This window comes from Rhineura floridana, chromosome 3 (genome assembly GCF_030035675.1).
Source record: "Rhineura floridana isolate rRhiFlo1 chromosome 3, rRhiFlo1.hap2, whole genome shotgun sequence".
Taxonomy (NCBI): domain Eukaryota; kingdom Metazoa; phylum Chordata; class Lepidosauria; order Squamata; family Rhineuridae; genus Rhineura; species Rhineura floridana.
The window spans coordinates 225,920,825-225,934,933 of NC_084482.1; the positions used below are offsets into that span (position 1 = coordinate 225,920,825).

Below are 14,109 nucleotides of genomic sequence, written 5' to 3' on the forward strand. Positions count from 1 at the left end.
TACAGGATGGCAGCCTAGGCTTTGGTTTAGGATTGGCATTGGAGTTGTTGTGCCATTAACAGCAGTATCTCCAGGACTAGCGGGGCATAGCTGACATCCCATGATAAACATGAGGTTGTCCAGGGGCAAGTGGGCAGAAAATCAGCACTGACTGTACTTTCCCTAATTTTCTGTTATGCCATGCCCCCAAGGCAGTCATGTTGTGACTGGCATCCTTAGCACTCTCGCAAAATTCCAAATATACCCCCTGGCCCAAAATGTTTGGTGCCTCCAGCATAAGCTATAAACAATCAAACAAAAAAAGGAATATGCAGGACAGTCTTGTTCTTTAAACTGTTAATCAGATTATTCACAAACGCTTACAATGCATACATGGATGTGATCCACTCTGGGTGTCTTGTTCAAAAGTTGTGAAACAAAGAACAGTAAACGTTGTTGGTGATGATCTTAACCTGCCTAAGTGTGCAGTATTTCCTAGAAAATAAGTGATTGTGCAGATCAGTCAGGGTGATCCTATATGAACATTATCAGCATTAATACTGTTGTGGCTGCTCGGATAATAGTGGGAATCAGGCTGTGATAGAGCAATGCGTGCGAAACATTAAACCCAAAGGACCTGTGGCCACTGCAGAGTGATTGTGCATTAATTATGTATATATAAAAAGAGAGATTTATGTCTAAAGAGCTATATTCCCAAGAGATCCATGTGGATTTCATTACTTGTGTGCTGGACAACAATTGTCAAAACTGAATATGTTAACAATCAGATGCCATCTTTAGTTTTTGTCCTCAGGTGCTCCTTTGTATTCAGGTCAGGCCTGAGTACAATAATGTAGCACTTGGAGATGAAGATGCAGCCCAGGAGCCCAGCACTGGAGGCCAAGATGGAGAAGACCTGTACGGCTACCATGTATTTCCCCTTCGTGCTCAGGTAGGTGGGCACAAAGGACACCCAAACACTGCAGAAGACCAGCATGCTGAAGGTGATCAGCTTGGCTTCATTGAAGGCCCCAGGCAGCTTCCTGGCCATGAAAGCCACCATGAAGCAGATGGCAGCCAGGAAGCCCATGTAGCCGAGGGCACCATAAAACATGGCAACAGACCCTTCATTGCATTGCAGGATGATTTCTGCAGGCTGGGAGTGCTTGTCAGACTCTGGGAATGGAGGAGAGATGCCCAGCCAGATGGTGCAGATGACAACTTGGACACTGGAACAGGAAATGACAATGGAGTTGGCCAGACTCTTCCCCAGCCATCTCCTCGCTTTGTTCCCTGGCTTTGTGGCCAGGAAGGCCAGCACCACAGTGATGGTTTTTGCCAAAATAGAAGAGACGGCAACTGAGAAGATGATGCTGAAGGCCGTTTGTCGGAGAAGGCAGGTCAGTTTCCTTGGCCTGCCAATGAAGAGGAAGGAAGACAAAATGGAGAGCAGGAGGGAGACAAGAAGGATATAGGAGAGGTCCCTGTTGTTGGCTTTCACTATTGGAGTTTCAAGGAATTTAATGAAGATTCCTAACACACAGCCTGTAATTAAGGATAAGAATAGGGCAAAGGAAGGCAAGAGGATCCCCAAATGTTCTTCATAAGCCAGGAAGGTTATGATCTTTGGGATACACTGATCTTGGTCCTTATTTGGATATTGATCTTCTGGACATTTGGTGCAATGATCTGCATCTGGAAAAAAATTGTTTTAAGCATTAAGAGTGTCTTCAGTGTCACTGATATCCATAATCATCTAAACCATTTTGAAACAAGATGCTGATCTATTTTTATTTATTTATTTAGTATTGGATTTATATCCCACCCTTCCTCCCAGCAGGAGCCCATGATGTGGGAGAGGTTTATTCATTGACTTATTTCATGCCTTCTCCCTTGAAGTCACCCACCTTCCTGAGGGGAGAATGTTCCTTCTGCACACGGAGCACAACCATAGCAGCAAACTGGCTCTCCTTCTCGAGCCACCTTGGAATATCCAGGGGGACAGCTTTTGGTACACCTGGAGCGAGGGACGGTCTAACCATAAAGAGAAGAAGGGGCGTCAAGGGGAAAGTATTTATGTCTATGGAAATGGGTTCCATCCACACCTTCCCAGCCAGAAAGGGACCAACAGCATCTCTTGTTCCCCTGACCCCAAGTGATCCCAGCCTCCTTTTTAAGGAAGCACTATTGATGCAGATCGACATGGTAGGAAAACCTCTTTGATGTATTTGCCTGTTTGTTTCAACATCTATATGCCACCTTTCGATACAAACAGGTACAGTAACAAAAGAACAATCCTAGAATAACAGTAGTAAAATCACAGCATCAGGAAAACACACTGAAGAAGTGGAGAAATTAAACAAAGGCTCAGCTGAAAATGCTACCTAAAATTGTATCTTGAAAACGACTACTACTAGTGGTACAAGTAAGTACTACTATGAGTAACTACTACTACTACTACTACTACTTCTACATACTATTGCATGAGGGGGTGGCTTCCTGGGTTGCCAGTTCCATATTCAAGAGGACTCTACTTCCTCAGGGTGAAAGGGATTATAGTTACAGTTCCATGTGAATTACTCAAGAAATTATTAGAGCTTAAGAAGCGTCTCCTGCCTTGTTAAACCACTTGGGCCACACAATGGCTTCTGGGTTAATGGAGAACTTTATGCCAGCTGACGCTCCTCTCTCTATACTCCCCACTTTCACTCTGACCCGAGACTCATTGGGAAACATCACCCAGTTCTCGATATCGTAGGTGGCTGGCAGCTTCCCCTTCCCATCCAAATGCAGCCCACCCACGGAAGTGTTCAGAAACCGGATTTCTCTCAGGAAATGGTGAAGCTGGAATGACAGGGGGGAACATCAGCATGAAGACACAATAGGAAACTGTGTTGGATATCTCAGCCCTGCTCACTCTGCGCTCTCCTGAATTGGGGCCGGTGCACTTCTCTTCTAGACTATAAGCGCTCTTCAGAGTCTCTATTTCAGTGATTAAGACATTTCTAGACCACCTTTCATATAAAGTAACAAGGCGGTTTCCAGAATAGGCTCAATACAAAAGGCAATAAAATACTTTTTTTAAAAAGTCACAAATACCACAGATAATTACATTTCTTGTTGGGACAGCATTAAAAGCTAGTGCTCGAGGATTCCCATGTGCATAGGCATGTTATAAGCAGATGGTGGAACAGCATTTCCCCAGGTATCTGTTGTATCTATAGGGAAGGTTATTCCATAGGATGGGGGCCATTGCAGAGCGGGCCCTTCACAGGCAGACAGTCAGGATCAGCATATCAGAGTGATGTGCACCTATGCAGAGTAGCTCCTCTACCTCATGTAGATGTCTGAAGGGAGGGAGAGCTTTCACATGCAGCTTTCCCTGTGACCCAAAACCTGAATCACTCAGGGTTCCAGATTGTGTGGAACTCTGCACATGCGAAGGCTCTTCAGGCTGCAACAGTTTTCAGTACCATTTCCACCACCCCAGAAAAGAGGACACTGTTTGGCACATGCTAATTTATGGGTATAGATGCAACTTTAGAAACAGGTACTATAGAATCATACAATCATAGAATGATAGAGTTGGAAGGGGCCTTGTAGGCCATTGAGTCCAACCCCCTGCTCACAGCAGGAAATCCACAGCTAGAGCATCTCCCGCAGATAGCTGTCCAGCCTCTGCTTGAAGACATCCAGCGAAGGGGATCCCACCACCTCCCTAGGCAGTCGGTTCCATTGCCGAACTGCCCTTACTGTCAAGAAGTTCCTTCTAATGTCCAATCTGAATCTACGCTCCTGCAACTTAAAAACATTAGACCTAGTCCTACCCTCTGGGGCAGCAGTGAACAAATCTGTACCCTCCTTTATGTGACAGCCCTTCAGGTACTTAAAGAGTGCAATCATGTCACCCCTCAGCCTTCTCTTCACCAGACTGAACATGCCAAGTTCCTTCAACCTTTCCTCACAAGACTTCTTCTCCATACCGGCTATCATCCTCGTCGCCCTCTTCTGAACCCACTCCAACTTGTCTATATCTTTCTTAAAATGAGGTGCCCAGAACTGAACGCAGTATTCCAGATGAGGCCTGACTAATGCAGAATATAGTGGGACTATTACTTCCCTCGACCTGGAAACCATAGCTCTGTTTATGCATCCCAAAACCGCTTTTGCCTTTTTTGCCGCAGCATCACATTGCTGGGTCATGTTCAACTTGCGATCCACTACAATTCCAAGGTCCTTCTCACACGCACTACTGCTAAGCCGGGTATTTTCCATCCTGTACCTGTGCAATTAGTTTTTGTGGCCTAAATGCAGAATCTTGCATTTGTCTTTATTGAATTTCATTTTATTAATTTCAGCCCAATTTTCTAGTCTATCCAGGTCCTGTAATTTAAATAAAAGATAGATCTTCTCTTGCACTCAGGTCCTGCTTGATGGGCAACTTCAAGGCCCAGCAGAGACACAGAGGGGAGATAATTAGATGGGAGGGGGGGTTCTGAATTAACCACATTGGACAAAATAATTGCTCTCTACCAGGAGTCTTACCAATTGGATTTGCCTTGGAAATTGGCAGTGTTGCCTCATTATGAAATTTGACTTTGCAGTTGGGACAACGGATAGCGGTTTGCAAATAGGGAAAGGAAATACCTGCCATGGCTGTAGCCTTTGACGGTCCAACCTGTCTCCTCCCCTCCCCCTCAGCATCCACTTTGATCTGGGTGAATATGCAGCATTTAAGGCGTGTGCCACGGTCTGGACACTGAAGTAAGTGCGGTAGCTGTCCTGGGACAGGGCTCTCTCGAGCTCCTCTTGGGGCAGAGTTTCCAGGTTCTCCTCCTCTGTGCACCTTGCCCAACCCTTTTCAGACAGTACATGCTTTAGATATGAACAACGAAATGCTTTCCACCAAAACTGTCGGAGAAGATAGGAATTTGGCCCATAATGGTCATGTTTGGTCCTTTTTTGGGTCTTCAGTATGAAGGTCAAAGAACCATGTATGTACTGGAATGTTTTAGGTGCAACAGACAAATTCCAGTTGATGTCATTGAAAGCTGTTGAGATCCAGACTTTTGCACCAATTTCTTTCTGAAGAAGTTCCTGTATGGCACTGATTTGAACCCATCCTAGGTAGGTATTTTGATAGTTGACACATACACTGACTTGTCTCCATTTGGGAGATGGTTCGATCAGGGGGAGTATGTAATATGAAGTCTGATGTATTCTTTCTAACAATGCAACACAAATCCCACTTCTTATCATCAGAGGTGTCAAGGCACTCACAAACCTTTCTCCACTGTCATCATCTGGAATAAAGAGGACGATCCAGGTCCATCTGAAGTGCAGGAGCAGCTTGACAATCCCCAGGCACTGTTCCTCCTCTTTGGGGACCATCCGGTAGACAAAAGAGAACTGGGTTTTATCCTCAAGAACCTGAGCAACAAAACTGATCTAGTGAGGAAAAGGAGATATTAGTGTTGGGTTTTGCTTTCAGGATGAGGAAAATATATTTATTAACCTAAAATAACTAATATCGAACAAAATTATCCTGGCTGTGGCTGATGGGAGTTTTAGTTTGAAACAGATGATGCCAAGCTGGTGAAGGTGGGCTTTTGAAAAAGTCTTACACCTTGTCTTATGCTGTAGCTCAGATCCTTAGTGCCCCCCTTTTTACTTTCCTTGAAAAAAAAGGTGCATTTTATGCAGCTGAACGTCTGCACTGCCCTGTCATGCCCCCCCTTCATACCTGTGGGATTTTGTAGATGCCTGAGATGGCTGAAATCTCTTTTGAAATTACAGGATCAGTCCCTTCAAGAACAGCCAAGAGGCTGTTCCGTTTTCCACAACTATAGTTTGGAAGGCTGCTCTGCCCACCTGCAAGCAGGTTCAACATGGCATCGGAAGTCATCCTGGCATCGAAATAGTTCTCATAGAGGTTGTATCCTAATGAGATGTTAGGCAAGAGCCTGGGATCCCTGTTGATCTCCTGGATGGCGAACAAGAAGGACAAGATGTGCCAGTACAACCTATTTGTCTCACTGCAACAAATGAATCCGTGTCAAACTACTATTCACCATTTAATGAAAACAAAAGGTCACATCATTTCTTTACTAAAGGCCGTTCTAGGCAATAAATATCTCATAAAAGCTGATCCCCAAATAATGACGATGGGTTGCACCTCACAAGGACAGGGAAGACTGTGTTTGGCCACAGCATGGAGCAATTCATCAGGAGGGCTTTAAAGTGAATCCTAAGGGGGAAGGAGTCATGAACTTGGTGGTAACGACTAACAAAGGTTTGTGCACAGTAACAGGAACTGAGAGAACGACTCTAATGGGGCCCACAAATAGTTTTCATAAAAATATAGGAAGGAAGCCAGGCCATAACTCACATGGTCTTCAATGTCTGTCCTGCACAGAAATGCAGAGGGATGAGATTGGTAGCCCCACCTAGAGTATGTGGATTAAATTAAATGGGGTAAGAAAACCACCAAACCATGGAGAAGATGAGGATAAAACTTTTGAAAAGTAATTGCCAATGTTTCAAGGAGGCATGATGTAGTAGCAATGGGATACTTCAATTGCACTGATATCTTTTGGGAGACAAATTCTGCCAAAGACAACCCATCCAAGAAATTCCTGACTTATGTTGGAGATAACCTTCTCCTACAGAAAGTGACCCACTCCAGGATGCACACCTTAACGTGGTGAGGGGTTTGAGAGTGTTGAAGAAGCTGAGAGCAATGTCATCAAGCAGCTGACGAAGAGTCTAGACTCGTAGCAGGGGCATCAAAGGTGGAATGGTCAAAGCTGAGACACGAGACTAATGCATCCAGACTCAGAGGAAGGCAGTGGTCAACCACCTCTGAATACTGATTACCATGAAAACCATATGAACAGAGTATCCAAAATGCAACACGAGATAGTGCTGGAAGATGAGACCTCCAGGTCAGATGACACTCACCGAGCTACTGGGGAAGGACAAAGGACACGTACGAGTAGCGCTGTGACTAATGACGCAGCTGCGTCAAACCCGAAAGGAAGCCCAGAGGCTGATGCGCACATATGTGTATGGAGAGTCCAGAGTTGTACAACGCGCACAATAGGAACATGGAATGTGAGAAGCATAAACCAGGGAAAGTTAGAAATTGTTAAGCAAGAAATGGAACGTATCAACATTACCATACTTGGTGTGAGTGAATGAAAATGGACGGGAATGGGACATTTTCAATCAGGCAACTACAAAATATTTTATGCAAGAAATGAGAAATCAAGAAGAAACTGGGCTGCTTTAATAGTGAGAAGTAATGTAGGAAGCAGTTAGGAGCTTCAATTTGATTAATAACAAAGAAAACAGTTGCCAGAGTTATTCTTGTTCTTGCCTGGTGGACATGTATATACAAGTATTTAAAGTAACACTTGCTCAATAATTTGCTTTTAATAATGTTATTTGTTATCTAATTTTGAGAATTGTTATTTAATTTTGAGAATTGTATTATTTTATTGAAGTATTATGTTCTATTGATGTATTGTTATGTTCATTTTCTTTTGTAAGCCGCCTTGAGGACCTTTTGGCCATAAGGCGGGGTATAAATTTAATAAATAAATAAAATAAATGAAAAAATACAATGCAAGGTCTGAGCGAGTGATACCAATGAAATTAAATGGGAAACCTATCAACATAACCATCATCCAAGTCTATGCTCCAACAGCAAATGCAGAAGAAGAGGAATTGGAGAGATTTTATGCAGAAGTACAGGAAGAAATTGATCACACACCAAAACGAGATGTGCTGATAATCATGGGGGATTGGAATGCAAAAGTAGGGACCAGACCAGAACTAGGAATTGTGGGGAAATAGGGCTTAGGAGACAGAAACGAAGCAGGAGAAAGACTTATTGAATTCTGTGAAGCCAATAATTTGTTTCTTGTAAACACATTTTTTGAACAACCAAAAAGACGACTATACACGTGGACATCACCAAATGGTCAATATAGGAACCAAATTGATTATATCATTGGTAGCAGAAGATGGAGAAGTTCCATACTTTCTGCAAAAACAAGACCAGGAGCAGACTGCAGTACAGATCATGAACTGGTAATATCGAAAATCAGAGTAAAGCTAAAGAAGACCAACAAAGCAATCATAATGCCAAAATACAATTTAAATAACATCCCAGAAGCATATAAAGATCAAATAAGGAACCGGTTTGAGGCTTTAAGCTTAGTTGACAGAGAACAAGAAGAACTATGGAGTGAAGTCAGAGACACTATCAGGGAAGAATGCAAAAAGACAATACCTCTAGTTAAAAAGAAAGACCACAATGGATGACTGAAGAAACTCTTCAAATGGTTAAAGAGAGAAGGAAAGCAAAAGCAAAAGGAGATAGAAACAGGTCAGAACCCTAAATGCAACAACATAACCGACTAGTACGTAGAGACAAAGAAAACTATTACAATAGTTACTGTGTAGAAATAGAAAAGGACAACAAAAAGGGTACAACAAGAACCCTGTTCCAAAAGATTAGAGAAATGAAAGGGAAATTTAAACCAAGAGTAGGGATGTTGAGTAATCAACAGGGAAACACACTGACTGACAGAAATAAAATAAAATAAAAGGAAGATGGAAGCAATACACTGAAGAACACTATAAAAGAGATGCAAGGATGACAGATTCATCCTGGAGGAACCAAATGATGAAGAACCTGAAGTGAAAGCTGCTCTTAAAGTACTTGGAAGAAACAAATCACCAGGAAGAGATGGCATACCAGTAGAGTTGCTACAAGCTACTGAAACTGAATCTGTCCAAATTTTGACAAAAAGCTGTCAGCAAATATGGAAAACAACGGCCCACAGACTGGAAGCTTTCTATATATATCCCGAATGAATGAATGAATTGAATGAAAAATCAGCTCATTGGAATTGTGGTGTTGGAGGAGAGCTTTGCACATACTATGGACTGCAAAAAAGACAAATAATAGGGTGTTAGAACAAATTACGCCAGAACTATCACTAGAAGCTAAAATGATGAAACTGAGGTTATCATACTTTGGACACATCATGAGAAGACCTGATTCACTTAACTACACTTGCAACCTTTATATCTGGCCATCAGGCTGAGGACAGAGGAGGATGCCATGCACTGGCATTTGTGTTTAAACTATCAAGAAAGACCCGTTTTAGCTACAGACTGTTCTTTCAGTGGAAATGATGGTAGAATCCCCTAATTATCCCATCATATCTGATTCTGTCTGGAGTAGATGCTGCGTCAGTGTTCATGAAGTACTCAATCGTTCTTCAAAGGCAAAGAGGGGTCAAGTGGGGGGAGTGTTTTGTCAGAGATGCCCAGTAATGGGGACTAGAAAACAGGGACTGTCCTGGTCATTTGGAGCAAATGGAGTGAGGTGAGGAAGCACCAAACACATTGGTACATCTTTACTTACAGATGAAGGTTATGAATACCTTTTCATCGACTTCCACTGATGAAGAAGTCCCCTGGGCTGTATTTTTTAATTTATTATTTTTTATTTAAAGCATATTCATAATGCTGTTTGGCCAAAAAAGCCTTCCAGACCAGCTTACAAATGTCATTGTTAAGGAGGTCCTCGGGCTTCTAATTTCAAAAGGCATAACACAAAAGGAAAAGTGATTTGGAGGAAGGAGGAAAGGTTTAATTTAGCGAAGAGGGATTTGGACATGAGCTGCTGCCCTAAGAAGAAAGCCTGTTCCCTCCTCCCTCTGATGCCACTCCTGGCATTCACTTGCCTGCAGGGGGCTGCGTGTCTTGTGTGCCACCCTTGCCTCTTGTCTGCAGGTGGGATAATTCACTGTTTCTATTGTGGCAAATTGTCAGGGATGAAGGGAGCCGTCGTCCAGCAACATCTGAAAGGCCAAAGGCTCCCCTGCCCTGGAACAGGGGCTGTTTCCCTGGGAAATAGAAAGTGAGGCATAACGTCCATCAGCATATAATTACTTACGTAACAAAACTGGTGAAGGGGACCTGGGAAAAGTTGAATGGATGTTGTGCAAAATATTTCTTTGGAGTTGTGATTCCGCTAATGAGGAAGTCTCCAGGCCGGTAGTAATTGAGTGCTTCCCTTGGTTCCGTCTTCAGACTCAATTGGCTTTTCACCTCCTGGTTCCCACAGACTCCATGGGGCGTCAGCTGCAGAAATAGCAGCAGAAGCAGCAGGGAGATCATTCTGGCTCTGCCTCCTGCACCTCTCTTGTGAGTGCAGCTTAATAAAAGAAGCCAACCCCCAGCCCTTTTCAAGACCAATGCTGCATTCGCTTTGCCGATGCGGGAGATGTTCAGCTCTGGCTTCAGAGCAATTAAACTCCCCCCACTCAGGCAACAGTGGCATAAATAACCTCATGCTGCCCTTGATTCTGATGTTTGGGCAACCTCCAGAAATATCTCTTGAGCTTCAGCAAGGGCAAACCACCATGATTTTGATAATTATAAGGGGAAGAACGTTCATGCCTGCTACCTGCTCGAGTCTTTGCGTGGCTCGAGGGGCAGGTGCAGAGCTGGAGAAAAACAAGTTTGTGGGAAAGCACAGAGGCGGCTTCCGAGAGTGATATGAATCATTTTGGTGCTGGTGGTGGGGAGTTTCTCCTAAACTTTGCTGGCAAGAGCATTAGCAGGGCCCGGCGCCTGGGTCAGACGAAAGGCCTATCTACTCTCACATCCAGTTTCTTGCAATGGCCAGTCAGACCCTCTGGGAAGCTCACACACAAGGCATGAGGACAATCGTCCTGTCCTGGTGTTGTTCCCCAGCAACTGGTATTCAGGGATCTGCAGCCTCTGACCCTTGCAGCCGTGCGATCCTCTTTTAAAAGCCAACTAGGTTGATAGCCATCACCATAACCTGAAGTCCTCAGATTGGCGACACACTCTGTGAAGAAGTCCTTCCTTTTGCCTGCCTAGAATCCCCCAACATTCCGCTTCATCGGAAGACCCCTTTGTGTTCTGGTCTCACAAGAAAATCCTCTCCCTATCCATCATCTCCACACCATGCATGATTTTAGGCATCTATTCACTCAACTTACCTTGCTTCTGAGCCAGGGATTGCCAACCTTTGCAGGCCCATGGGCACATTTGGGTTCCTGAGCAAGTGCTCTGGGTGCCACCAATCCTGGCCACTCCTCTCTCCACTTCCGAGACCATCCCCACCCCAGAGACAAAAAAGAAGGGTCCTGGGTAAACATCTGAACCAGGAGAATTAATCTGAGCTGTGATACACACATAGAGCTGGAAGAGGAAGTGAGGAAGAGTGGCTACTCTCCCAACTTCCTCCTTCAGCTCCATGTGCTTTCCAAGGCTACCATCCTCAGCACTTCATGACCATGGGGGCAGGGGGTGGCTTGCCTCAGAGCTGCCTCCACTCATGTTGTACCTAATGCTGCTGCCCGGGTCAGCATCAGGTTGTGGGGGAGGAGACAGCTATCACTGGAAAAATACTTTAGAAGGAAATGGGTATATTTAACTCTCTTAGAGATCCAAATATACCCAAACCATCAAAATGAGCCCACCAAACAAAAGCCATCCATTAAAAATGCTTCCTAACTGGAAATGGGTTGCTGAAACACAGAGGGCTGTGGAGGAGGTCTAAATCTATGCAGTCTGGTGCCTGGGCTGTGTTTGAATATTTTTGCCAAATAGCTCATGGAGGACGGCTGGCATGGAAGAGTGACTTAGTGAGACAATGTGGTGTAGTGGTTAGAGTGTCATACAGGGGCACAAGAGGTCAGGCTTCAAAACTCCACTCATCCATGAAGCTCACTGGGTGACCTTGGGCCAGCTACCACCTCTCAGCCTAACCTACCTCATAAGGCTCTTGTGAGGATTGTACCATATATGCCACCATGAGCTCCTTGGGGAAACATTAGGATAAAATGTAATAACGATAACAATTGATAATAAAGAGGCAGAAGGACCATCCTTGATAGCTGGACTTCCTGTGGCAAAAAAAATAAGCAACTGTGGACTGTGCCTTCCCTACAAGCAGAACTTGCCCAGGCCAGGATACTCGTCGCCTGAGCCACAATTGACTTTCTGCTGGTGGCTGTTGTGCGGTACCAAGAGCAGTAAATTAAGTTGCCTTTTTCAACCTGGCACCTAGAATCATAGAATCATAGAGTTGGAAGGGGCCTTGTAGGCCATCGAGTCCAACCCCCTGCTCACAGCAGGAAATCCACAGCTAGAGCATCTCCTGCAGATAGCTGTCCAGCCTCTGCTTGAAGACATCCAGCGAAGGAGATCCCACCACCTCCCTAGGCAGTCGGTTCCATTGCCGAACTGCCCTTACTGTCAAGAAGTTCCTTCTAATGTCCAATCTGAATCTACGCTCCTGCAACTTAAAACCATTAGACCTAGTCCTACCCTCTGGGGCAGCAGAGAACAAATCTGTACCCTCCTCTATGTGACAGCCCTTCAGGTACTTAAAGAGTGCAATCATGTCACCCCTCAGCCTTCTCTTCACCAGACTGAACATGCCAAGTTCCTTCAACCTTTCCTCATAAAACTTGTTCTCCATACTGGCTATCATCCTCGTCGCCCTGCGGACAGCAGTCCTGGCAGGGCCTACTGATGATGCCAGTCTCATTTCATTTTGAGCCGGCAGGAATTAGCCATTCTTTTAATTTCTCCTGAAGGCCACAAACCTAGCTTCATTGGCTGGGGCTGATGGGAGATGGAGTCCAAAACATCTGGAGCAAAGGCTGCCCCAGGACATTGTGGGAAACTAAAAGCATACTTAGATTCAGCCAGCCCAGGCGTCTTGGAGTGCTGCCTGCTTTCACAGTTGAGTTATCTCTCTCAGGCCCATTGACAGACAGTCCCCCACTCCAGACGACCGTTTCTCCAGGATGCCTCAGAAATCTGGAATCCACCTTGGCTGTAATTCTGCATTTCACTGAATAAGTGTGGGGGAAGGGACTTGTGGGCAACGACACTAGTATGTTTGATGCTACATGTTGTGCACACTACAACTTCTTATTATTTGTTTGTTTGGATTGGTTGCTTGATTCCACCCTTTCTCCCAGTAGGAGGCCAGGGCGACAAACACTTGTGCTTCCACACTAAAGGTCTGTTCCCTATGTTGTGCAGAACGGACCTCCTGATAAGATGGTATCTGCAGGAGGCCCCCACCTGCAGAGCGCAGTGATCGACTGGGTGTATTAGGGGTAAGACGGTCTTTCAGGTATCCTGGTCCCGAGCTGTATAGGGCTTTGTACACCAAAACTAGAACCTTGAAGTTGGCTCCGTAGCAAATGGGCAGCCAGTGCAATTCTTTCAGCAGTGGGGTGACATGTTGGTGATACTCTGCCCCAGTGAGCAGTGTCGCCGCCTCATTTTGTACCAGCTGCAGTTTCTGGACCAACCTCAAGGGCAGCCCCACAAACAGCACATTACAGTAATCCAGCCTAGAGGTTACCAGTGCATGGACAACAGTGGTCAGGCTACCCTGGTCCAGAAACAGCTGCAACTGTCTTACCAGCCGAAGCTGATAAAAGGCACTCCTAGCCACGGAGGTCACCTGGGCCTGTAGTGATGAAGATGGATCTAGGAGCACCCCTAGACTATGGACCTGCTCTTTCAGAGGGAGTACGACCCCATCCAAAGCAGGCAACTGACCAATTACTGATGTACCAAGGTGCAAGACGGGCTCCACAATGTCAGAGAGGGCATTCGGGGGCAACCGTGTCAAAAGCCCGACGTGCCTCGCTGTTCCACAGAGCGACAAGGGTTCAACAGGGTCTCCTGCTCGATCTACTGGAAACTCCCTGAGGGCATTCAGGAATCCAGTGGATTCCATTAATCACTGGGGGTGGACCATGTTAATCTGTCCATCACTCCTACAGGGGAGGATCAGAGCCGTAAGTCTAAACTTTGGTCCAAATTAGTAAAACTACGACCCCTTCAAGCAGGTGAGTCCAAAACTGCCTCAGGGACTCATTGGCTTCCTGTTTTATAGCCAGAAGATTGCCCTGGTTAGGCGGCTTCTGTGACATTTGTCGAAGATGCCCCAAAAGCCTCTCCCTATCTGCCTGCAACTGGGTGCGGTTGGCCTGAGTCCAAGTTTCCACAGTCCAGCCCGCTGCCATTTGTGTCCTCTCGGACCAAGCTAGC

General features: G+C 45.2%; 1 protein-coding gene across 1 annotated transcript; it reads right to left on the reverse strand.

Annotated features, from left to right (window-relative positions):
- Window positions 1-919: 919 nt before the first annotated feature.
- On the reverse strand, window positions 920-11,145 carry LOC133379076 (vomeronasal type-2 receptor 26-like; the record flags this gene model as incomplete). The annotated part of the gene is made up of 8 exons (XM_061613686.1): window positions 11,028-11,145; window positions 10,466-10,505; window positions 6,368-6,386; window positions 5,723-5,962; window positions 5,260-5,427; window positions 2,695-2,823; window positions 1,887-2,013; window positions 920-1,674 (listed from the first exon to the last, which is right to left on the reverse strand). Coding segments are annotated over exons 1-8 (1,596 nt in total), but the record flags the coding sequence as incomplete, so codon positions are not given.
- Between the last annotated feature and the right edge of the window lie 2,964 nt (window positions 11,146-14,109).